This window comes from Equus asinus, chromosome 22 (genome assembly GCF_041296235.1).
Source record: "Equus asinus isolate D_3611 breed Donkey chromosome 22, EquAss-T2T_v2, whole genome shotgun sequence".
Classification (NCBI taxonomy): Eukaryota; Metazoa; Chordata; class Mammalia; order Perissodactyla; family Equidae; genus Equus; species Equus asinus.
Window position 1 is genome coordinate 56327278 of NC_091811.1, and position 27917 is coordinate 56355194.

At 35.0% G+C, this 27917-nt stretch overlaps 1 protein-coding gene and 1 pseudogene across 1 annotated transcript; both read left to right on the forward strand.

Moving 5' to 3' along the window:
* Positions 1-1188: 1188 nt before the first annotated feature.
* LOC106832640 (olfactory receptor 6C3-like) lies at positions 1189-2122 on the forward strand (annotated as a pseudogene).
* Positions 2123-14912: 12790 nt separating this feature from the next.
* Positions 14913-15851, forward strand: LOC106832641 (olfactory receptor 6C74). The gene has a single exon (XM_014843474.1). It carries the CDS (start codon positions 14913-14915, stop codon positions 15849-15851), a length of 939 nt encoding a protein of 312 aa, XP_014698960.1.
* Positions 15852-27917: the final 12066 nt, after the last annotated feature.

Sequence of the window (27917 nt, forward strand, 5' to 3'; positions counted from 1 at the left end):
TGCCAGCCTTCCTCTTTATTTTATTTTTTTTTACTTGAGAAAAATTAGCTCTGAGCTAACATCTGTGCCAATCTTCCTCTATTTTGTAAGTGGGACCCCACCACAGCATGGCTGGTGAGTGATGTGGGTTTGTGCCCAGGATCCAAACCTGAAAACCCAGGCAGCCAAAGCTGAGCATACAGAATGAGGCAACAAGCCTGGCCCCAAAACATTTTTTTCATAAAGCTTAATAGCTCGGAAAGAAGTATGTTCAAATGGAAAATGCACTGGGCTACAATCTGGGTGACAGATTTGCTAAGATCTGAGGCAAGGTGTTACTTTTCCAATTTGTGCTTCATTGCAAAATTAAAAATAGATAAATAGTGCATGTTTCTTTAAGCTTAGACATAAAAATATTTCTATATATACATTTCTAACAAATCACAGAAGATATCAAACATTTATGATATTCATGGAATTACAAGACAAAGCAATAGGTGAATATGTCTTCTATTTGTTAAATACAGTAAGTGGGTAATTTATTATATCTTACAGTAAATGTATATATTACTATATAATATGTATAGAATATTCTAATATTATCTTGATAATTATACACATAAATATTGATATTAAAATAAAATTAATAATTAAAAATAAAAATCTATTTTATTTGCTAAGAAAATCATTAATTGATTTCTTATATCATAAAAAATGTAATGGGTTGTTACTTTAACCTTGTAAGTTTCACTTTTACCTTTTGACGGAATTAAAATCATTCATGTCTGTTTTTAGGTGGTGGTATCCTCTAATAAATACATGAGAAAAAATAAAGAAAAATGCGTATTATATATGATTGTTTCAACAAAATATAATAATTTGCATAAACTGGACAGAGCAAGAAATATTGATTTTATTTGCCATTTCTCAATGATGTGACTTATTGGATGAAGGTTTCCTAACTTCCCCTGATGGATTGAAAATAAGAGAACTAGTAAACAGCAGGACTCACAAATATATATTAAAACATAATGCAAACAATATCGTCAAAAGGAAATATATTTGGTATGAATTGTAGAAAATGTTTTAGAATTACATCAATGATGATGCTATTGATCCTGATGAATGATACTCTTCATTCCTCTATTAAGTACTCTTTCCACCTAAATAGCTTTAAAAGAAGAAAAAAGGAGAGAGGGAGAGAGGGGAATGAACCACACAGAGATCACAGAGTTATCCTCCTAGGCCTTTACGAGGATCCTGACCTTCAGATTCTGATTTTCCTTTTATTGTTGATCACGTATGTATTGAGTGTCACTGGAAACCTGACTGTCATCACCCTCACCTTGGTGGACTCCCATCTACAGACGCCTAGGTATTTCTTCCTCCAGAACTTCTCTTTCTTAGAAATCTCATTTACAACTGTATGTGTCCCTAGATTTCTGGGGGCAGTTATCACCAGGGATAAGACTATTTCCTATTACAACAGTGCAGCCCAACTATTTTTCTTTATTTTCATGGGGGTGACTGAATTTTACATCCTAACCGCCATGTCCTATGACCGCTACGTTGCAATCTGCAAGCCCCTTCACTACACAACCATCATGAACAGGAAACTCTGCAGCCTGCTTGTGCTCTGCGCGTGGCTGGGCGGGTTTCTGACCGTTTTCCCACCTCTTATGCTTCTCCACCAGCTAGATTACTGTGCTTCCAAAGTCATTGATCACTTTGCTTGTGACTATTTTCCCCTTTTACACTGTCTTGCTCAGATACCTGGCTCCTAGAAGTAATTGGTTTTTACTTTGCTTTGGCTACTTTGCTATTCACTTTGGCTTTAGTGGTTTTATCTTACATGTACATTATCAGAACTATTTTGAGAATCCCATCTGCCAGTCAGAGAAGAAAGGCTTTCTCCACTTGTTCTTCTCACATGATTGTCATTTCCATTTCTTATGGAAGCTGTATATTCATTTGTGCCAATGCCACTACAAAGAAAGAGGCATCATTGACAAAAGGAGTAGCTATTCTGAATACCTCTGTGGCCCCCATGCTCAATCCCTTCATTTACACCCTGAGAAACCAGCAAGTAAAACAAGCTTTCAAAGGTGTCGTCCATAAAGTAGTGTTTTCTGCAACTAAATGAATTGCTTTTTCGTAGAAAATGAAGGACATTCTACAGAGCATTTAGTTAAAATCTTGAAATTCCTAAATATCTGCATAACTATGCTTGTTCTTTATAGCCTCTTTATATGCCATGTTACAGTTGATTTAATATTTTCCCAGTCCATTTTTTTCACTTCTATACCCAAGTTTCTCTAGTGCATTGTTTATTGACTTATTCAAAAATATAGAAAAATTTATTTCTCCTATAGAATTTTCTGGAAGTGACATGTATTTCTTTAATACTGACTCTATAGTATAAAGTAAAAAATGGTTTTAATTCTGTTAATATCAATCACTAAAAGGTACATATGATATCACGTTGTACTTCAAATGTAGAGTTTCAAAACTAGTGTGTCATTTCTTGTGTATTTTCAAAATGAACATTGGTAATTTTTTAATGTTTAAAGAGTCTACATGATCTGTATTCTTGTATATTAAATTCAGTCCTTGAGGTAATATGTCCTAGTGCATTGCACTTTAACTGTAGAGCTGTATACTTTGCGAAGTTTAGTGCATACTTTCAAGATAAATATTGGTCATGATATGAAGTATTATTTATAGAATTTCCATGTTTTCAATTATTTTTTAGGAATTAATCATTTTTTTAGATTTATTTTTTATATTTCTATTTTTTTGAGATTCATAATAATTTACATCATTGTGAAATTTCAGTTGTACATTATTTCTTGTCTGTCACCACAGAAATGTGCCCCTTCACCCCGTGTGCCCGCCTTCCACCCTGGTAACCACTGAGCTATTTTCTTTGTCCGTGTGTTTGTTTATATATTTTAAAAAATTCAAAATAAATGAAATAAAACTAAAACACATGCCTCTTTCCTGAACTCATTGAGCATCTTTATGACAGTTATTTTGAATTCTTTGTCAGCTGTTCACATAGCTTTCTTTCTTTAGAGTCTGTTTATGGAGATTTATTTATTCTTTCTCTGATTGGGCCACTTTTCTCTGTTTTTTCATGTCCCTTGTAACTTCATGTTGATATCTACACACTTGAAAAAGCAACCACTTCTCCCAGTCTTTTTAAACTTTTAAAATTTTTACAGGAAGGATGATCACCATTCAGTTCACCTAGAGATTCTGGGGCCTAGTCAAACCTGGGGGGGAAAGAATTTGCCAGTGCTTATTCCCATCTGAAGGAAGAACATCCTTGTGCTCCATTCCCTGTTAACCTCCCTGTTTCACCCAAGAGGAGAGAAAAAGAAGTCAACAGGTGTCATGCCTTCAAGGAAACAGATTGGCAATGCTATAGCCAGGGAACGGAGTAGAAGCCAGGGAATAAAAAGATACACCACTGGAGAAACTCTTGTAAAGAGCACAGTGCAGAGACAAAGGCCACTAAAAAGCTGAAATTTATTTGGAAGATAGACTGTTCTGGCACCCCCAACATTACCACCACACCAACAGGGAATACCCAGTGAGTACAGTGGAAAGTGCTGTAAGAGTCAGGCTCCCTCAAGAGAGGAGTTCTTGGGAGAACACAAATTTCATCAGTGAGAAGGAAAATAATAAAGGTAAAAGAAATTAGACATCACATAACACCTGGATGCAAATTTTTATATAAGCTTTATATTTAATTGGGAAACAATGGAAGCAATTAGCATGTTATTCAAAAGGTGAATGACTAAACGTTTGGGGTACATTCATATAGGATACACTTCAGGAATACAAAGAATAGGCATCAAACCATACAAAGACATAGATGATTTTTTTTTACTGAGTTCATAATAGTTTACAACATTGTGAAATTTCAGTTGTTCATTATTACTTGTCTGTCACCATATGGGTGCTCTCCTTCACCCCCTGTGCCCTGCCCCTGTCCCCCTTCTCCTGGTCACCACTGAACTTTTCTCTTCGTTCGTGTGTTTGTTTATCTTCTACATACGAGTGAAATCATCTGGTGTCTGTCTTTCTCTGTCTGGCTTATTTCTCTTAACATTATACCCTCAAGGTCTATCCATGTTGTTGCAAATGGGACAATTTTATCTTTTGTATGGCTCAATGTCATTCCATTGTGTGTGTGTATATATATATATATATATATAGATAGATAGATAGATAGATATATACCACATCTTCTTTATCCAATCATCAGTCAATGAGCACATTTGTCAGAAGCATTCGATGCTTCTCTGTCTTGGCTATTGTGAAAAATGCTGCAATGAACATACGGGTGCATAAGTCACTTTGAATTGTCGATTTCATGTTCTGTGGATAGATACCCAGTAGTGGGATAGTTGGGTCGTATAGTATTTCTGTTTTTAGTTTTTTGAGAGATTTCCATACTGTTTACCATAGTGGCTGCAATTGTTTGCATTCCCACCAGCAGTGAATGAGGGCTGCTTCTTCTTCACAACCTCTCCAACGTTTGTTATTTTTTTGTCTTAGTGATTATAGCCATTTTAACAGGTGTAAGGTGATATCTTAGGGTAGTTTTGATTCAATAATGTCTTATAGTTTTCATTGTATAGATCTTTCACCTCCTTGGTTAAGTTTATTCCTAGATGTTTTATTCTTTTTGTTGCAATTGTAAATGGGATTGTATTCTTGAGTTCACTTTATGTTGGTTCATTGTTGGGTATAGAAATGCAACTGATTGTTGTAAGGTGAATTTGTAGGCTTCAAATTTACCCTAGTTGTTGATTATTTCTAATAGTTTTCCAATGGTTTCTTTAGGGTCTGCAAACAGAGTTTCACTTCTTCCTTTCCCATTTGAATTCCTTTTATTCCTTTTTCTTGCCTAATTGCTCTGTCCAAAACCTCCAGTAAAATGTTGAATCAGAGTGGTGAGAGTAGGCACCCTTGTCTTGTTCCTGTTCTTCTTCTTATTTTTTTTGAGGACGATTAGCCCTGAGCTAACTACTGCCAATCCTCCTCTTTTTGCTGAGGAAGACTGGCCCTGAGGTAACATCCATGCCCATCTTCCTCTACTTTATACGTGGGACACCTACCACAGCATGGCTTTTGCCAAGTGGTGCCATGTCCGCACACAGGATCTGAACCGGCAAACCCCAGGCCACTGAGAAGTGGTATGTGCGAACTTAACCACTGAGCCACTGGGCCGGCTCCCAACACAACCTTGTTCCTGTTCTCAAAGGGATGGCTTTCAGTTTTCCCCATCGAGTGTGATGTTGGCTCTGCATTTGTCATATACTGCCTTTATTATGTTGAGATAATTTCCTCCTATCCCCATTTTGTTAAGAGTTTTTATCATAAATGGTTGTTGGATCTTGTCAAATGGTTTCTCTGCATCTCTTCAGATGATCATGTCGCTTTTATTCCTCATTTTAATATGGTGTATCACACTGACTAATTTGCAGATGTAGAACCATCCCTGTGGACCTGGAATAAATCCCACTTGATCGTGGTGTATGAGCTTTTTGATGTATTGAGGTATTCGGGTTGCCAATATTTTGTTTAGAATTTTTGCATTTATGCTCATCAGAGATATTGGCATGTAGTTTTCCTTTTTTTTGTTGTTCTTCTCAGGCTTTGGTATCAGGGTGATGTTGGTCTCATAGAACATGTTAGGGAGTATTCCGTCTTCGCTAAAATTTTGGAGTATTTTGAGAAGGGTAAGTATTGAGTTCTCTTTGAATGTTTGGTTGAATTTACCAGGGAAGCCATCTGGTCCTTGGCTTTTGTTTTTTGGGATGTTTTGGTTACTGTTTCAATCTCATTAGTTGTGATTGGTCTATTCAGATTATCTATTTCTTCCTGATTTAGCTTTGGGAGGTTGAGAAGAGTATAAGAATTTATCCATTTCTTCTAGACTGTCCAATTTTTTGGCATATAGCTTTTCATAGTAGTCTTTCATAATCATTTGTATTTTTGTGGTATCCATTGTAATTTCTCTTTCATTTCTAATTTTATTTATCTGAGCTTTCCCTCTCATTTTCTTTGTAAGTCTGGCTAGGGGGTTTGTCAATTTTGTTCATCTTCTCAAAGAACTGGCTCTTTGTTTCGTTGATCCTTTCTACTGTCTTTTTTGTTTCCATTGCATTTTTTTCTCTTCTGATTTTTATGATTTCCCTCCTTCTACTCACTTTGGGCTTTGTTCTTCTTTTTCTAATTCAGGTAGAAACATTGCTTATTTGGGATTTTTCTTGTTTGTTAAGGTGGGTCTGTATTGGGATGAATTTTCCTCTTAGGACTGCTTTTGCTGCATCCCATATGAGTTGGTATGGAATGTTTTCATTTTCATCTCCACATATTTTTGGATCTCTCTTTTAACTTCTTCAATAATCCATTCTTTGTTCAGTAGCATGCTGTTTAGTTTCCACATCTTTGTCCCTTTCTCAGCATTTTTTCTTATAGTTAATTTCTAGTTTCATATCATTGCGGTTTGAAAAGATGCTTGCTATTATTTAAACCTTCTTGAATTTATTGAGGCTTGCCTTGTTTCCCAACATGTGGTCTATCCTTGAGAATGTCCCATGTGCACTTGAGAAGAATGTGTATTCTGCTATTTTTGGATGGAGTGATCTATATATATCTATTAAGTCCATCTGGTCTAGTTCTACTGTTTCCTTGTTGACCTTTTGTCTGGATGGTCTATCCATTGATGTATGTGGCATGTTGAGGTCCCCAACTATTATTGCGTTGTTGTTAATATCTCCTTTTAGGTGTGTTAATTGTTGCTTTATGTACTTTGTTGCTTCTGTGTTGGGTTCAGAGATATTTATAACTGTTATGTCTTCTTGATGGAGTGTCCTTGTTATCATTATATGCTGGCCCTCTTTGTCTCTCTCTACCTGTCTTATCTTGAATTTTACTTTGTCTGCTATAAATATTGCAACACCTGCTTTCTTTTGTATGACATTTGCTTGTAGTATCATCATCCACCTTTCACTCTGAGGCTGTTTTGGCATTAGTGCTGAGATGTGTTTTCTAGAGGCAGCATACTGTTGGATCTTGTTCTTTAATCCATCTCACCACTCTGTGTCTTTTTATTGGAGAGTTCAATTCATTTACATTAAGAGTGATTATTGATATATGATGGCTTAATGCTGGCATTATATCATTTGTTTTCTGGCTCTCCTGCATTTCCTTTGTTTCTCATCCCATGTATTTCAGAGTACCAATTCACTTAGGCAGTTTTTCATGCTGTATTTCTTAGTTTTCTCCTTACTTATGACTTGTGAGTCTGATCTACTTTTTTGTTTAGTGGTTGGTTACTGTGAGGTTTGTACTCAAAATCTCATATATGAGATAGTCCATTTTCTGATGCCCTCTTATTTCTTCAGACTAAGCCAATTCCCCTTCCCCCCCAGGTTGTTTTTTGTCACATCTTATTCCATCTTGTGTCATGAGTTTGTGCTTAAAATGACAAGATTATCTTTATTTTTGATGTTTTCTGTCCTTTTATCTCTAATGTTTTCCGTGAGTATTTGCTAACCTGTTCTGCCTGTTAGCTCCAATTTTCAGATTTTGTCTACCTATTTATCTTTAATTAATTAATTAATTAATTAATTATTTTTTTGAGGAAGATTAGCCCTGAGCTAACTGCTGCCAATCCTCCTCTTTTTGCTGAGGAAGACTGGCCCTGAGCTACCATCCGTGCCCACCTTCCTCCACTTTATATGTGGGACACCTACCACAGCATGGCTTGCCAAGCAATTCCATGTCCACACCCAGGATCTGAATTGGCGAACCCCGACCTCAGAAGCAAACATATGCACTTAACAGCTGCGCCGCAGGCCCAGCCCCTACCTATTTATCTTTTATTCAGGGCTTTGCAACCCCTTTCTTCTTGTTTTTCACGTATGAGGGCCTTCTTGAGGATTTCTTGTAGGGGTGGTCTTGTGGCAATGAACTCCCTTAGTTTTTGCTTATCCGGGAATATTTTATTTCTCCATCAGATCTGAAGGATATTTTTGCTGGACAGAGTATTCTTGGCTGAAAGTTTTTGTCTTTCAAAGATTTGAATATTTCATTCCACTCTTTCCTAGTCTGTAAGGTTTCTGCTGAGAAATCCACAGAAAGCCTGATAGGCATTCCTTTCTAAGTTAGTTCCTTTTGCCTTGATGCCCTTAGTATTTTTCTTTGTCATTGACTTTTGCCAGCTTCACTACTATATGTGTTGCAATAGGTCTTTTTCATTGATAAAGTTAGGAGATCTGGTGGCCTCTTTCATGTGAATTTCCATCTCTTTCCCCAGGTTTGGGAAGTTCTCTGCTATTATTTCTTTGAACAATGTTTCTGCTCCATTCTACTTCTCTTCTCCCTCTGGAATACCTATAATCCTTATGTTGCATTTCCTAATTGAGTTGGATAATTCTCAGAGACTCTCTTCATTTCTTTTTAGTCTTAGTTCTTTCTCTTCCTCCATCTGAAGATCTTCACTCATGCTGCTTTGTTCTGCGATGATATCACCTCTACTGTTCAGGGAATCTATATTCTGCTGTATCTCATCTATTGTGTTTTTAATCTCCAATATTTCTACTTTGTTCTTCTTTACATTTTCAATCTCTTTGGTGAAGTAGCTCCTGAACTCATTGAATTGTCTATCTGTATCCTCTTTTAACTTGTTGTATTTTTTAATGATAGCTATTTTGAATTCTTTGTCATTTAGGTTATAGATTTCTATGTCTTCAGGAGTGATATCTGGGTACTTGTCATTTTCTTTCCAGTCTGGAGATTTAATATAATTTTTCATAGTGCTCAATGAAGTAGATTTGTTCTTCCTCGTTGTGGTAGTATTTAATTGCCACTTCCACCTTTCGCCACTAGGTGGGGGTCAAGAGCTGTGTATTCTGAGCCTGCCACAATTTGTGGCATAGCTCCCCAGTGCTGGGCTAGGGTGCCAGGAGTGGGGAAGTGAGACTTTCTTCTCCTGTGCAATCCTGGGGGCTTCTCATTCTGCCCTCACTATCTGATCTTCTGGTGTGTTGGCTTGATGCAGACACCCCCATGGTAGCTAGTCCCCTCTCTGAAGGGCTTTTCCCCAGGCTATGAAGGACTTCAGGGATCTATTGTGCTCCCACAGAGGGCCATTTCTCCCTTCCTGCTTTCTTCCTTGTGGCTGCACATAATCCCTGGGTTGCTGTCCTTCCTTGAGGAAGAGAAGCATTCTCTTACTTTGAACCACTTCCTTGGGATGTGGGGCTCCAGCTCTTCCACCTTACAACGTGTGGCTGCATGGGTTTCTCAGACGTCTTTTGTGTTGTGTGGATATCCTGTTGGAATATATATGTCCTTTTCATTGTGTCTTTTGGGGGAGACTTTACTGGGAGCTCACTATGCCATGATGCTGATGTCACTCGACATAGATGAATTTTAAATACACATTGCTAAGTGAAATAAGGCAGACTTAAAAGGCTATATGCTGTGTGATTCCACTTATATGATATTCTAGAAGATGAACAAAGAGAAAGTAAGCAAATCAGTGGTTTCCAGGACTTTGGGAGAAGGAGGATAGTTTAACTGAATAGTTGAAACACAGGTGACTTTTTTAGGGTAGCAAAACTATTCTATACGATGCTGTAAAGACAGATATATCACACTCTTTAGTTGTCAAAACCAGTAAAATCTTGCAACACAAAGAATAATTCTAACATATGCAAATAAAAACAATAGATTTCAGGGTGTTAAAATAAAATGCAGAAGAATTTAACTAGATTACAAATGCGTGAAACAGCCACAGCGAAGGGAGTAGGGGAAAAAGGTGCTGACCTAAGTAGCTGGAAATGAGTGGAATCATTAATACGGCAGTCTAAAGGAACTGTGCAGAAGTCCTGTACTCTAGTTGATAAAGTTGTCTCCCCCTCTACATATAGAGTGGAATCGAATAAGGGAGTAAATGATTGGCAGATGGAGGGAGCCAATGTTTCACTGTAGGAGAGGTTACACGTAAGCAAGAGAAGAAAGCTAGAATGAGTCATGTGGTGATGGGTTAAAGTTGAAGACCTTAGTACACACTCATGATTAGCTTAATCTAGATACAGATGCACATATACAGATATTTATACTTGTGTGTATAGATGTGAATTAGTTAAAAACATATATTTTCACACTCTGTCATCTGAGGGACCTAGAAACAAAAATACCATGTGAAAACGCCAATAGAGAAAGATTCTAGAAAACTGATAAGTTAATTGTTCACACTCATGGCTCCTGATAACTTGCTGTCACATCTGCATTACACAGTGAGAGAGGTAAAGAGGAAGAGGAAGGTAAGTCTCTTTTATCAAGGGATAATCCTGGAAATTCTGCAGATTATCTCCATTTGCATCCTTTGGACAGAATTTAGTCACATAATCACCACAAGTTCCAAGGAAGGCTAGCTATGTGCATACATATGTTCTATTAATATTGAAGCGGAGAATGCTTACTTACTATGAAAGATCACTTTAAGATCCACTAGACTATATCACAAAGACTATTTGGAGAAAAGATAGCTGTCAGAATAGAAACTGAAGGACACATAGGACGTGAAGTATTAAGTGTGTCTGAAGAATTAATAAAGGTTCATTTAGCTGGAGGTAAAATTGTTTTCTATGATCAGCTAAGTTCTTCATCTTATATTGTCACTTTTTATTGCCACTTTTTTTCAGCTTCCAAATCCTTATCTTTGCATCTGAGATTTCAAAACATGAGGGCATATACATATTAGGGAAATATACACTGAATTATCTGGAGTTGTAGTTAAAGGCAATTTGTTAAAATTTTAACTAACATCTGAGGAGAACACTTGTATAACACATAAATTTGTGATCCTTTAGGAATGAAGTTCTTGGATCTCAAATCTTCCTGAGAATTATTCATAATCATTAGATATTTTCCTTCAGGCACAGAAAGCATAAATACTCCAAAGGATAAAGTGTTGATTAATTTTATACAACACTGTGGGTAAAGCTTAGAAAACTACCCAAAATATACATAAGTATATTGTAGTAATGGGAAAATTTACTACACTAGTTTAAAAATACGCAAAATAAAAATACCTAATCAAACCATTTATGAGGTTGCCATTAATAGACAGGGAAAAATGATCATAGATTGTGGGGTAGAGTGAGATCCATTCAGAGAGCAATGGAATATGAGTGTGCTCTGTTCAGCACGATGACAAAAGAGTTAAATAGTGAAGCAGAGATGATTTTGTCTGAATAAAGCTATGTATATATCTTCTTAAAAAAGTTGTTTGCATTTTTAAGTCTTTTTGGTAGACTGCTATAGGACTCAAAATGATGAAAAGAATCGATATGTCTAAAATTTTAAAGATCATATTTTCTGTTAGATATACTTTAATCCACATTTGTCCTATTTTTCCCATTAAAGTAGTAACTTTAATTTTTTCTAAGCTTGTAAATTTTGATTCAGGGAAAATGGTGAAAGGAGAAAAATAGAATACAATTATAATTTAGTACTGAAAAACATTTTCTTTTTTAAAGTTACATGATATTCACAGTATCTAACACAACTAGGCCCGACTTCTAATGCTTTGGTAATGTGAATTTTGTTAATGTTTTGTAGTTGTGTGATGGGGGTAGCTGGTGTGTGAAATTGTTGAAGTTGCACAAAGAAATAATATGACTTGGTATAATTCTGATATAGGTTCTTTAAATATATGCATTCCTACAGTTGTTGCCATTGGAGTAATTTGTGTAAAGGAAGAAAAATTTGTAATAGATTGCTTCACAATTATGTGAGTATAATAGGAATGTCCCTGAAAAATGTCATTTCTTTTCATTCATATATGTCTACAGAGATTGGTTTCATTTTTCTTGTTTGATGTATATGACATGGACATGGAAGGTGGGCCAAGTTTTCTTAAAAATCCTTATGGTTTACAATATATAGCTACTTCAAGAAGTTTTTGTCTTGCTTTTAAACTTAAATTTACAGATTGTAGAATTTCTCCACTATTAAAATAATTTTCCTTGTATTTTTAACTTCCTTGGACAATAGTCTCCAGGGAAATGTTTTCTTCTTTTTAAAAATTTTTAATCAGTTAATTCTCTTGAGACAAATATCACAGAGTACAAAAAGTCTGATTCTCCTTGTAATCTCACAAACTAAGAAACAAGCAATTGTGCTTTTCATATAGACCAAAAACATCTCAAAGTAAACAACCAGTCTGAAATCTTTTCTTACCCCTCCTTTCTAATCTTTTAAAATATATATTTATTTTCATTTTGTATATATTCCAGAAAATGTACTCTAACTTAAATATAACATAAATCGGAGAAAATTACTTGTTTAAAAAATTAATGAGAAGAAATGAAACTATTAATTTTCTTGTCATGATAAAATTTGAGCTTACACATCATAAATGTGTGATGCTTGTGCAGATGTATTTTGGAAGATAATCCAAGACAATGCCAAGGGTTAAGGCAGTATAAAAAAACATGATGGATATGTAACACTAGAAATTGCCTCTGTTCTGGGACTCACATCATAAGAAGACAGTTGGGAATGAAATTGCCAATAGAGACATTAAGGTTTGGAAAAAAATTGTTTTTATTTTAATCGTATTAGTTTTACTGGGTGAAGCTGGAAGAAAAAGAAAGATTGCTTTGTAAACCGTTGAAATATATTTCATGAAGTTAGAACTGATGCTTTTTACAAAACAAACATTAAGCTTACCATACCAAAACTTATACTGAAGTAGTTGAGTTATCTGAAAGAGAAATCTTTGAATCTTTCATTTTGTAGGAATCAAGATTTGAATATATATCCTTCATAGTATCCGACGGAATCTCAGAGATGCATTTTATTAAATGAATATGTTGTTTTCTCCAGATAATCATAATTGCTTACACGTTTAGTACACATAGTTATTATGAATATTGTGAAATATCTCACTGGAAAAACAACTTTGTCTTGAACTTAGGAAATTTTCTTTTATGTTTACCAAGCATCATATCGAATTCAATAGAATTTAAACATTTCACAAACTGTCAAATTTTCATATCTAAGGAATATCTTATCTCTTACCTATAAATTGCCAAAGCTGTTACAGAAGCCCCTGGGATGGTAAGAATCATTGGAAACAATGACCATTTTATTTCATCCAGGATGTATTTTCTTGTAGAATTAGGAAGAAAAATAATGTTGTCATGTAGTTTGTAAGTTTTCTTTAAATTTTTTTTTTAGGATTTTGTAATTTAAAGTTAGGCTAGAGAGTGCCCATGTATGATTCTATTTCTGACTTTATACTCTGGCACACTATAGAACATGTCATTGTTGATTGATGTTTCCCTATGCTTTTCGCCTTTAAAATAGACTAACATGAGTATGAAGTTTACTTAAGTGGACAGAATATAGATATTTTTAGAAGAATGATCCATTTGCAGAGAATGGGGAAGGAAAGAAAAAAAAGTAAGAAAGAAATGAAGTAAAAGAGGGAAGAAAAAAAACTTAGGTGTATTGTAATCATTTATAGCCATTGGAATATTTGTAGTTTTTTAGATACCAGAACTGGAAGATGTGAAATGTAATAAGATTAAAATGCAATTTAACATACGACGCAATAATTCTTCCTCAGGAAAGTATTGTCATTCTTTAAAAAAAAAATTGGTGATAGACTTCTGAGGTGATAAATGTGAGAGCATAGGTATGGTCAGGGAGAAGACAGAAAAACAAGAAGAAATGAAAAGGTTAACATAATTCTGAATCGTTACGTGCTGAATCACAAAGACAGGTTGGATGTGAATAAAAGAGAAGAGGCTGCTATGGGGACAGGGGGAAGCACGCAGGGCAGTGACACTAATACGAACTAGCGAGCAGGTCAAGCTAACATTTTATTTTTTTAAATAGCTTGTTTTCTAGAACTCTCCTCTGTCACTGGAGATAATCAGTAAAGCATGTTACATAATGATGTAAACATCATGCACTAGGATATGCTTTATGTCTATTTGGGCATATATCAGACAAAGGAGAACAAGCAGGGTGAGAGAGATGAAAGTAAATTCAAGTCTCTGGAAAAACAGGGAAAGCAAAGCTAAAAGGGTTATGAGGGTTAAAGCTTGAAATTTCCAGAAGTTTTCTGAAAGTATTGGATTCCCACTGTATATGGGATAGAGAATGTTTAGGTGAAGTTTATGTTAATTTTAAAAGGCAGAGAGGCCTCAGCTAAAATCTGACCTGGAGAATAACAAAGTCCACCATAAAAAGTGAGAAACACAGAGGAAGAGGTGTTTGGCAAAGAACAATGAACCTTATTCCTCTATAAAGTGAGGATAGCGAAACTTTATCTCCCTCAAAGCAAATGGCTTTTCAAAGATTTCTTGAGGTCCTGTGTAGCCTACCATCTATGACTCAATGAGAGAGTTTCACTACTTTGTATTTCCATCATAAAAACAAATGATTCTTTTAACAAAAGCAAAAAAAAAGAAGAAAAGAAACAGAAGAAGAAGAATAGGTCACTAGATGGTGTAAAATATTTTAATATAAACTAAATAGACAGGGAAGAATTGCAAATACAGAAGACGAAAGTTAAATTATGAAAGTTTTTTTGTTTCTTTCGGTTCTATATGACACTATCAGTCCATTTGAAATGTCTGATTTAAGACACTTGAAAAAGGAAAACAAAAGAAGAGTTCTATTTAGTTAATGAAATTTTGAGTAAAACTTATGTGAGTAAATTTTTATAGGTGTTACTTCTGTCTAGCAGAATATTAAAGGAGGTTGGCTGTGGGTAACAATGTGTTTATGGAGGATCTCAAGATAATTGGTATTGCATGCAACATTTTCCCCTTTAATTCTCATTTTTTCCCTATTCTTTATTTTATTTTATTTTGTAGAAGTCAGCTATGAGAAACCACACAACAGTGAGAACCTTTATTCTCCTTGGACTGACTGATGATCTACAATTACAGGTGGTCATTTTTCTTCTCCTTTTTTTCACCTACATGTTGAGTGTCACTGAGAATCTAACCATCATCGCCCTCACCCTACTGGATTCTCATCTAAAGATGCCCATGTATTTCTTCCTCAGAAATTTCTCATTTTTAGAAATCTTATTCACAACTGTCTGCATCCCCAAATTTCTTGTCAGTATGGCAACAGGTGATAAGACTATTTCTTACAACAGTTGTGCAGCACAGATGTTTTTTACTATTCTCTTGGGTGCAACCGAATTTTTTCTGCTGGCTGCCATGTCCTATGACCGCTATGTGGCCATCTGCAAACCCTTGCATTACAACACCATCATGAATGGCAGACTTTGCAGCTTGTTGGTCTTTGCTTCATGGTTGGCTGGTTTTATAATAATTTTTCCACCACTCCTTGTGGGTCTCCAGCTTGATTTCTGTGCAGTCAATACTGTAGATCATTTCTTCTGTGATGTTTTTCCTATATTGCAACTCTCTTGCACAGACACAGATTTAGTAGAATTAATGGCGCTTCTCTCAGCCATTTTGACGCTCCTGGTTACACTGGTGTTAGTGATTCTCTCCTACACAAACATCATCAAGGCTATTCTGAAGATTCCTTCATCTCAACAGAGGAAGAAAGCCTTTTCTACATGTTCTTCTCACATGGTTGTTGTGTCCATTTCTTATGGCAGCTGCATCTTCATGTATGTGAAACCGTCTGCAAAGGGGAGAGTGTCTTTAAATAAAGGGATAGCTCTGCTCAGTACTTCTGTTGCCCCCATGTTGAATCCTTTCATTTATACACTGAGAAACAAACAAGTGAAAGATGCTTTTAAACATATGATCAAAAGAATAGAATTTTTCTCACTGAAGTGAACCACTTTAGTGATATTAACTGAGGTTATGAGTAAAATAAAACAAGAAGGGTGCAGTGTGTCACAGAGATATTCAATGTTTGTATTCAAATAATATTACCTATCTTGTGACTTATAATTTCTGTTGGGGCTTGCCTAACCTTCAAAGTCTAACCATCACTGTTGTTTTTCCCCTCATGCTGAGAGCACATATAAAAGATAATTCTTGTTTATTGTCAAGTTCATTTGCTGTTTTATTTGGTGCCTCTATAGAATTTCTTCCAAAATTCTCTCAGAGAGAGACAAAGTGGGATTTCATTTTCTCCATGTTCCTTTCCACTTCTCTGTTCTAATGTATGTTGGATTGGATATCTAGTAGCAGAACATATCTAGAACAGGGAAAACTTTTATTGTGAGATAATGGCTATTAACTTTCCATAACTGATGAAAGACACCAATTTGAATTTTTAGGAAACTAAATAAATATTAGGCAAATTTAAATAAAAAGAAATCCATGAGTAGGCAAATCATAATGGAATTCTGGAAACTGCAAGGATAAACAGAACATTTTAAGAGCAATAAGAGAGTAAAGATAGATTAGAAACAAAGGGCGAATAGTAATTCAACAGCAACGCTGTGATACGAAGATAGTTTAATGATTTCTTAAAAATACAGAGAGAGGAGCCGGCTGGGTGGCGCAGGTGTTAAGTGTGCACGTTCCGCTTCAGCCACCCAGGGTTTGCTGGTTTGGATCCCAGGTGAGGACATGGTACTGCTTGTCAAGCCATGCTGTGGTAGGCGTCCCACATAGAAAGTAGAGGAAGATGGGCATGGATGTTAGCTCAGGGCCAGTCTTCCTCAGCAAAAAGAGGAGGATTGGCAGCAGATGTTAGCTCAGGGTTAATCTTCCTTAAAAAAAAAAAAATAGAGAGAGAATAATAATTAGACTTGTATATGCAGCAAAATCATTAAGAATTGGAGTTGAAAGATATTTTATGCAGAGAAATAGCTGAGAGTTAGTTTTTCAAAAACATCAGAAAATGAGAAAAATATAAGCCACAAATTGAGAGGCAATATTTACAGCCAGAAATGATTAGTATTTGCAATATATAAAAGCACTGCTGTAAAACTATAGGGAATAGGTAAACGACCTACATAAAACTAGCTTAACTTTACAGGACATGAAATTTCTGAAGACGCATTTCAACCTCTTTTCTTTAGGAAAATGTCACTCACATCACAATGAAGAAAGTAACTTCAGAGAACTTTAAATATACATTAATCCTCAGACACAAAACTGCTGGAAGGAATGGGAAATATGAAAATCATGTGCTTGACATTAATTGGAGAGAAAACAAGATAAGGAAGAATTATCAGTCCAGAATACAGGGAAGCGAGATCCAGGAAAATCAGTTTAGACTTTGGGCCTCCTTTTCCCTGAGGGAATTGCTGATGTAGAAGTGTCATCACTAAGAAAAGCTCAGTGTTTTTAACTGATTCCTGGGTCCAAGGAGACAGAGACAGGGCACATCAGAGGAGACTGGGTGAACACCTCTGATTTTGAGTTGAGAAACTCTAGTAAACTGACTCTCACAGGTCCGTATATTCTGCCTCAAATCATCTCAATATGGGCATTTGGACTGAGATTGTCCTGGATTCCTAAGAGTTTCAGTACCCAGCTAAATCAAAACATAAACATCTCTGGAAGAAATGGCATCATTTTAACCCACATTTTTTTTCCAATTGTACGTCACATAAATACAGTGGAATAACCACTGTGGTGCTAGATCGATGTAATGGAGTGAACTCATGTTATCTAACATATAGAGAGATTATAGAAAAACATATAAGTATAAATATATGGGTATGTTTGTGTGTGTTAAATATGTACATGAGTATAAATGCATGAATGAGCATGTGTGTATATATGTATATACGCCCCTCTGTACATGTTAGAATGTACATGAGTATAAATGCATGAATGAGCATGTGTGTATATATGTATATACGCCCCTCTGTACATGTTAGAATGTATATGAGTATAAATGCATGAATGAGCATGTGTGTATATATGTATATACGCCCCTCTGTACATGTTAGAATGTACATGAGTATAAATGCATGAATGAGCATGTGTGTATATATGTATATACGCCCCTCTGTACATGTTAGAATGTACATGAGTATAAATGCATGAATGAGCGTGTGTGTATATATGTATATACGCCCCTCTGTACATGTTAGAATGTATATGAGTATAAATGCATGAATGAGCGTGTGTGTATATATGTATATACGCCCCTCTGTACATGTTAGAATGTACATGAGTATAAATGCATGAATGAGCATGTGTGTATATATGTATATACGCCCCTCTGTACATGTTAGAATGTACATGAGTATAAATGCATGAATGAGCGTGTGTGTATATATGTATATACGCCCCTCTGTACATGTTAGAATGTATATGTATATTGTGCATGTGTATACGTGTATGCATAAGTGTGTGTGTGTGTTTACGTGTGTGTGTAAATCTGGCCACTGTGAGGACTTGACAATGTTGACCCCGCACGGCAATGAGCATACGTAACGTCAGCACCCAGATCTTGGCTTTGAAATAACTTTCTTCACTATAGGGAAAAAAAAAGACTCCTTGAAGAAATTGTTTACATCAAGGTTGGTGTTGAAAAGGTACAAGTTGAGTCTGGAGCGCTTTGTGGTGCCAGGGAATAAAGAAACTCTCAAAAATTGATGGGATATGTCAAAAGGACAAGGGAACAATCTTGAAGGGGCCTACACTGGCCAACTCTGGGGCATCTGAGCATCAAAATAAATAATGATAATAATGAATAAAATTAGAAACCACAAATTTGTAATGATAGAAAGCAACAAACCTATAAATTGAAAGCTTTCCAAAGATTAAGATATTTACATAGTATTCAATGTATCTGTACAAAATACTTATTAATTTCAAAAACAAAAGAGTAGCTTTATGGTGAACAATCCTGTAAATAGCCATATTAATCAAGAAATGAAAGAAAACATCACCTATAATGGGAAAAAATAAAATAGTGTGATGCCTGTAGGATTCCATGAGAAAACATCATCATGTCTGTGATGTACCTGCCAAAGGTTAATAAATTTAATGTAATCATGCAGAAATATCAGACAAAAATCGAGTGACACAATATATAATTACTGGAAAATAATTTCTGGTCCACGATCTTGAAAGTTAAGGAAAGACTAGATAGCTATTCTGAATTAAAGGAGATTAAAACATTTTGAAAAGTAAACATAATGCTAAACTATATTCTTTTTTCTACAAAGGAAAATTTTCGGACAATTGGTGAAACTTGAATAGAATTGGAGAATTGTATGTTAATAATGTAGCAATGTTAATGTCCTGGTAATGAACGTTGTATTGTGTTTATCTAGTAGAATATTCTTTTTTGTCATAAACACACACTACTATATTGAGTAACAGATGGAGTGTCAAATGGTTCAGGAATAAAAGATCCATGTTTTTTCTTTATGTTTCATATTGTTTCGAAATAAAAATAAACAGTGAGCCATTTAAGTATTTTATTGTTGGTGCCCTTGAGTCAATTCTGATTCCTATCTACCCTGTGTTCAGCAGAGTGGAACCCAGCCTGGGCTTTCAGTGCCATCCTCTTATCTTCTGGCACTATATCAGACGATGCTCCACTGCTATGCGTAGGGTTTTCATGGCCAATTTTTTTGGAAGTGGGATATCAGTGGCATAGCTTTCAGCATCACAGCAACAGGCAGTCACCTCGGTATGACAACCAACAGATGGACAAGTGGTGTGGGTCCCTGACTGGTAAACAAATCTGGGCCGTGAAAGTTTCCAATTTTGGGGATGGGTCACAATCAAGTTACTGGAATCCTAACATATTGCCTAGTGGACAAAAGAGACAGGTTCCTTTTGGGGAAAAACCCTCTTTCCAGTAGAATTGGTCATATTGTCCCAGGGCAGTGGAGTATCTGAAATTCTTGTTGGCATTAAGTATAGAGTTTAAATCACTTCTAGTTCTCTTTTGAGAGAATGTTCTTTCAGTTTTGTAGTTAAAACAATTCACAGTAGTTTTTAACTCCTTATTTCTTTGTTTTCTTTTCTCTCTCTCTCTCTCTCTTTTTGCTTAATTGGTATGTCCTGACACCAGTCACCAGAGGACATTTCTTCTTCTTTTTTCTTTCTTCTTTCTCTTTCAATTAATTGCTTTGTGTCTCCTGTGAGGAAAAGGATAAAACTGTGTCTTTTGTTAGCGTACAATTGGAAACAATAATTCTTTGTTACAAAATTTGTGTTCCTTTCAAATGAGCGATTTCCCAAACATCTTTTCATTTAGACCATCACCTTTTCACTTAGAATTTTTATGAAGATATTTTACTTGATTTAAATATATAAGAAAAAAACCCAGAAAATAAATCTTATCTGTCATGAAGATGATTCTAATTAAATTCTCTGTGATATCCGGGTCCAGTGATTTTAAAGAGTGTGAGTGAAATTGGAAGACATTAACAGATGCATATAATTTCCAGATTGCATATCTGTTTTGAATCTTTCTCTGTAAAAACATTGAAATTACATTTCTTCTTGAAATACTTGAATATTTTATAGTATTACAAAAGATACATGTCTCTTTTTGAGAAACTGGCAAGAATAATCTTCATTTATTTTTGACTCTTGTTTCTACCATGTTCTCAGTGGGGGGAAGTTAAATCAGTCTGCCCTGGACAGGGTAAGTCATTTATAACTTGGAATAGCTATCTAGATCATAAATGAAAGCAATTGTGCAACCACAAGTCAGGTAACATTCACTGACTTTTAAACTCTCATATACTTTTATATTTTTATGTAGTTGCAATATTCAATACTTCCTGATTAAATACAACTAATTTTGAGAAGTCTGATGTATTTGAAAGACCCCCGAAATAATCATTAAATGAAATGAGATAAAGGAACAAAGGAGACAAAATAATTGACGGCATATATTAGAGTATTTCAATCACAGAGAAAATATGTAAATCCCTATATCTTCCACATATTTAAAAAGCTTTTTCATGAGCTAAGAACTTTTGAATAAACATTGCAAATTGACACTGGTATACATGTCTAGACATTACAACAACCTTTTCAATAATATATGAAATATACATAGAAAATATATTTCAAGTAATACTTATGTTCTATGTAGAGCATTTAAACAGAACTCAGCTCATTTGGGAATGATCAGCTAAAATTTAAATTATCTCTCAAGTTCAAATGAGGAAAAATAAAGAATTTAGTAGTATTGAAAAGATCACTGGCTTAAATGGAACAGTTAGAGGCTGCTTAGGTTGACCTATGTGTAATGTTAGATATCTTCTGTCTTGTCAAATTGGATCAACTTTTTGAACTTGTTTACATTTTAAATTTCTGAATTTTTTTTATGTCCAGCTTTTAAAAAATCAGGTTATTTCCATTTTTTATTATAAATAGAGCTGCTATGAACATTCACTTATGAGATGTTCTCTGGATAGGTGTTTGGACATTGTGAGTAAAAATATAGAAGAAGAATGGCTGGCTTGTATGGGAGGTGCATGCTTATCTTTTTAAGAAACTGGCAACTATTTTCTGGAGTGGTTGTACCATTTTACACTCACATTGGCAATGTATGAGAGTTCCACTCCCTCCACAGCCTCACCAACACTTGGTATGGTCAATCTTTTAACTTTTAGCCATTATAATATGTAGGGATGATATTCCATTGCCAGTTTAATTTTTATTAACCTAATAACTAGTGAGGTTGAGCCTCTTTTCATGTGCTTATTTACTAGCCATGTCTTTTTTAGTGCAGCGTCTGTTCTAGTTTTTGATCATTTTTCATTTGGTTTTTCTTTTCTTATTAATGAAGTTTGAGATTTTTTTTAATACATTTTAGATACAAATCCTCCATCAGATATATGCTTTGCAAATATTTTATCCCAGTTTGTAATTTGTCATTTTATTCTCATAACAATGTCTATCAAAAAGCAGGTTTTTAAAAATTTTGATAGTTTCGTTTATCATTTACTCATTAGGTTGTCTCTTTAATGTCATATCTAGATTTGTTTGCCTAACCCAACTCCACAAAGATTTTCTTTTATTTGCCCTTCTAGAAATTTTATAGTTTTACATTTTACATTTATGTCTATGATCCTTTTTGATTTCATTTTTAATATAGTTTGAGTCTCAGAATAAAGTTAATTTTATGATGTATGAATGTCCGCTTGTTTCAGCACAAATTGCCGAGGACTATCCTATACACACTGAATGATTAGAGCAGAACTCTATGAGACAGGAAACAATGACCAAAAAAATGAATAAAAGTGAATTATTTGAGAAAAATAAATAAGATTAATGTGTCTCATTAGGGAAAAGTGAGAAGGCCCAAATTACTAATATGAAAATTTAGAAAGATGAGATCACTGCAGATCATAAGATAATAAAGGAATAAGAAGGAGATACAGTGAAAAACTTTGTGCCAAAAAAAGACAGTTTATATGCAATGGACAAACATCCATGTAAAATATAAACTGCCAAAGCTCTCAAGTAGAAATATATAACCTGAATAGCCCTATACCTGTTTACCTCATTGATTTGTAGGTAAAAACCATCCCACAAAACATAACAAAAACAACCTAAGCCCAGATGGCTGCGCTGGTGAATTCTACCAAAATTTTTAGAAATACCAATTTCACATACATTCTTTCCAAAAACTGAAGAGTTGAGAACCCTTTCAATTCATTGTTAAGCCAGCTTTACCATGATACTAAAAGTGGAGAAAGACATTATAAGAAAATACAACTATAGCAAATACACCTTATGAATATAGTTACAGAAATTCTAATAAATATAATTGCATTTAATATTACATTGAAGTGATAATGCATCATGACCAAGTGGGGTTTATTTCAGGATTGCATTGTTGGTCTAACATTAAAAGAAAACTAATGATATAATTCTTTGTATTAATAAACCATGAAAAATAATTCAACTGTCACACATGAGTAATTTGACAAAATCCAACATCCATTGCTGAGAAAAACTGAGGAAACCAAGTATAGAAGGCAACCACTTCAACTTGATGAAGAGCATCTAACAGTAACCTACAGCTAATAGCATATTTAAGGTGAAAAACTAAATGCTTTTCCCATCAGATCAGAAAAAATAAAGGAATAAAGGAATATTCACTCTCCTCACTTCTATATAACATTATAGTGAAAGTTCTGGCCTGTCCAATAAGTCTAACAAAGTAAATAAAAGGCATCCAGATCAGAAAACAAGACGTAAAACTGTCTTTATTCACACACAAGATGATCATCAAAGAAGAAAATCCAATCGAATCTACAAAAATGTTACTAGAATTAGTAAATGAGTTTAGAAAGAGTACAGGGTACAACATCAATACAAAAATTAATCCTGTTTTATATACTCTAAATTAAAATTAGAAATTAAATTTTAAATAATGTGGTTTTCAATTTAAGTAAAAAACAGGGATGAATTTGACAAAATATTTGCAAGACGTGTACACTGAAGACTACATAACGTTGCTGAAATTAAGAAGACCCAAACACTGTAGAGACCTAGTCTCTTCATAAGTCGGAAGACTCAATATTTTTCAGATGTTGCTTCTCCTGAAATTGATCTATAGATTCAATGTAATCTCAATCATAACGACTGAAGTTTTTTTTTTATGATGGAAATTGGCAAATTGAATAAAGAATTTATATGTAAATGCAAAGGACCTGGAATTGCCAAAACAGCTTTGGGAAAGAAGAACAAAGTGGGAGCACTAAGACTACCTGATTTTAATACTTATAAAGAGACAATAAAGCCTTGTCTTCAAGTAGACAAATAGGTCAATAGAACAGAATGAAGAGTCACGAAATATACCTATAACGTACCTATATAGAGAACAAATCTCTTTCAAGATTCACAGGCAAATCAGTTGAGAAATGATCGTTTTTTTCAAGGCATTGTCGTGAGGTATTCTTGTACGAGAGCAACGTGTTTGGGCTCTTTCAAGTCTAGTTCCTATGCCACGCCTGCAGTTTTATTAAGAACGGACGGCAGGAAGCAATTTTCCTCTCCATTCAGACACCAGTATTAAGTCTTTTGGGATTTGCTGCTGTTGACTTTTTGTTATGAGTCATGACAAAGTGGCCCTTTATAGGAGACTTTGTTTAACAACATTTAACAGTTTATTTCCCAAAGTGGTATACATAACCAATCCTTTTAAACTATTTTGAGTATATCTTTATGTCAATACAATTAAAGTGCTTCAGATATTTAAGTTTTCCTGCACAGACCAACCAGTTACAAACCAAATGTGGCACCGGAGGTTTTTTCCAAATTCCAAGAAGAAATACTCCGTCAAAATCTACCAAACTCATCAGACTTGAATACTCAGACAATGTCCTACCAATTGATAGTTAAAACTCTCATTTTAATATAGAGTCTGTTTACCATGTTAGTTTGTGTGTGTGTGTTTCTGTGTAAGTAGCAGAAATTTCCTTATTGGAGAAAACAAGCCTAGCAAATTTTCCCATATTCCCTCAGGACTGTGAAACAACCAGTGTTTTGCTGCATATTTCCTGAATTTTAAAAACAAACAGTGTGGATTTTTTTTTTCCTGTACATAAATAATACTTTCTGAAGAGCGGTGTCTAGAGATAATGTTTTCCTATCTTGTTCTCTTTAATAATTTCAATAGATTCCCTTGTGTCTTTATTAGACAAAAAGATAAAACTGTAGCTTAGCTAAAATCATGGGGTATGTTCAATTTCTATACTTATAGATTGTTTCTTTTTCTAGGTTTTAATTTTTGATGTAACACTTCCAGTTAAAGATTAAATAAAACTTTCAGAAAAGTTTATCCAAACTTGAAAGGATGATAGAGGTATATTAGGATTCTTTAGCATCCCAATACTGTGATCTGTAGTGAACGTGAACCTAAGTGAAAGGGGGAAATATCTTGAAAAATAAATAATTCTCACATTTCATATTTTAGTCGAATCACTATGAAGAAAACATTCGTTTTTATGTCTATTTGATAATTTATCAATGTCTTTAAATGATTTTAATCACCCTTAATTTAGTTAACCCATATATTCTACTCTGTACCATGATAGAAAAACAAATCTTAATATACTTTGTGTAAGATAAGTTAATTTTTAAATTTAACTTACCTTTTTCTGAAACAAAAGTTAAAGTAAACCTTGGGACATCTGTGTCTGGGTATAAAAGTTATCTTTAGAGGCCCCTAGTGGTGCAGCGGTTAAGTTCACACATTCCAGTTTGGTGGCCCAGGGTTCACTGGTTCAGATCCCAAAGCATAAAATGTGGGAGGAGGGGAGTGAAAAACTAGAGCTTTTAGAAAGAAGTCAAGCTAAAGAGTCTATCAGCTCAATATAGAATGCAATAAACACAGAATATTATCTAGGATCCTCATGGTAATCACAAATCAGAAACATATAATAAGTAACCAAATAAGTACTACATGAGAAATCAAACATATTGCTAAAGAAAGCCATCCACCCACAAGGGAAGAGAGCAAGAGAAAAAGAAAGGAACAGAGAAGAACTACTAAAACACCCAGGAAAAAGTAACAAAATGGCAACAGCTACTTTAAATGTCAATGGACTAAATGCTCCAATCAGAAGGCATAAGGTGGCCAATTGGATAAGAAAAACAAGACCCATATATATGATGCAAGAGACACACTTCAGACCTAAAGACACTCACAAACTGAAAGTGACAGGATGGAAAAAGATACTCCGTGCAAATGAAGAAATCAAAGGAAAAATCAAAAAATTTGTGGAGACAAATGGAAATGAAAATACGACATGCCAAAATCTATGGGATACAGCAAAAGTTGTTCTAAGAGGGAAGTTTATAGCAATTCAGACCTACCTCAACGAAGAAGAAAAATCCCAAATAAACAATCTAACAGCGCATCTAAAGGTACTGGAAAAAGGAGAGCAAACAAAGCCCCAAATCAGCACAAGGAAGGAAATAATGAAAATTAGAGCAGAAATAAATGAAAGAGAGACTAAAACAGCAATAGAAAAAAATAATGAAACCAACAGCTGGTTCTTTGAAAAGATAAACAAAATTGGCAAACCCTTAGCTAGATTCACCAAGAAAAAAAGAGAGAAGGCTCAAATAAGTGAAATCAGAAGTGAAAGAGGAGAAATTACAATGGACACCTCAGAAATACAAAAAATAATAAGAGAATACTATGAAAAGCTATACGCCAACATATTGGATAATTTAGAAGAAATGAATAGATTCTTCCAAAAATACAACCTTCCAAAACTGGACCAAGAAGAAGTAGAGAATTTGAATAGACCAATCACCAGGAAGGAGATCGAAACAACAATCAAAAACCTCCCAAAAAATAAATGTCCAGGACCAGATGTCTTCCCTGGTGAATACTACCAAACATTCAAAGAAGACTTATTACCTATTCTTCTCAAACTCTTCCAAAAAATTGAAGAGGAGAGGAGGCTTCCTAACTTATTCTACAAAGCCAACATTATCCTGATACCAAAACTGGACAAGGATGACACAAAAAAAAGAAAATTACAGGCCAGTATCATGGATGAACATCGATGCAAAAATCCTCAACAAAATACTAGCAAATCGAATACAACAACACACTAAAAAGATCATGCATCATGACCAAGTGGGTTTCATTCCACGGATGCAGGCATGGCTCAACATCCACAAATCTATCAATGTGAATCACCACAATAACAAAACGAAGAATAAAAATCACATGATCATCTCAATAGACGCAGAGAAAGCGTTTGACAAGTTATAGCATCCATTTATGATAAAAACTCTAAAATGGATATGTAAGGAAAATACCTTAACATAATAAAAGATCTGAACAGAGATTTCTCCAAAGAAGATATACGGAGGGTCAACAGGCATATGAAAAGATGTTCAACATCATTAACTATCAGGGAAATGCAAATCAAAACTCCAATGAGGGGGCTGGCTTCGTGGCCGAGTGGTTAAGTTCATGCGCTCCGCTGTGGCCACCCAGGGTTCGGATCCTGGGCGCAGACATGGCACCGCTCGTCAGGCCACGTTAAGGCAGCGTCCCACATCCCACAACTAGAAGGACCTGCAACTAAGATATATGCAACCGTGTACAGGGGGGCTTTGGGGAGATAAAGCAGAAAAAAAAACTACAATGAGATAGCACCTCACTCAGGTCAGAATGGCTGTAATTAACAAGACAGGAAACAGCAAGTGTTGGAGAGGATGTGGAAGGAAGGGAACCCTCTTACACTCCTGGTGGGAGTGCAAACTGGTGCAGTCACTATGGAAAGCAGTATGGAGTATCCTCAGAAAATTACAAATAGATCTACCATATGATCCAGCTATTCCACTGCTGGGTATTTATCCAAAGAAATTGAAAACTCAAATGTGTAAAGATACATGCACCCCTATGTTCACGGCAGCATTATTCACAATAGCCAAGACTTGGAAGCAACCTAAGTGCCCATCAAGGGATGGATGGATAAAGAAGATGTGGTATATATAAATAATGGAATACTACTCAGTCATAAGAAATGATGAAATCCAGCCATTTGTGACAACATGGATGGGCCTTGAGGGTATTATGCTAAGTGAAATAAGTCAGAGGGAGAAAGTCAAGTACCATATGATCTCACTTATAAGTAGAAGATAAAAACAATGACAAACAAACACACAGCAACAGGGATTGGATTGGTGGTTACCATAGGGGAAGGGGGGAGGGAGGAGGGGAAAAGGGGTGATGAGGCTCACATGTGTGGTGACGGACTATAATTAGTTTTTGGGTGGTGAACATGATGTCATCTACACAGAATTCAAAATATACTATGATGTACATCTGAAAGCTATACAATATTATAATCCAATGTTACTGCAATAAAAAATAAATTAATAAATAATAAATAAAAGAAGAGAAACAGGAAAAAATTGTGTTTGCTCTACTTTGTACATAATTGAAACTTCAAGGACCTGAATTTTGCATAACTTTTATGA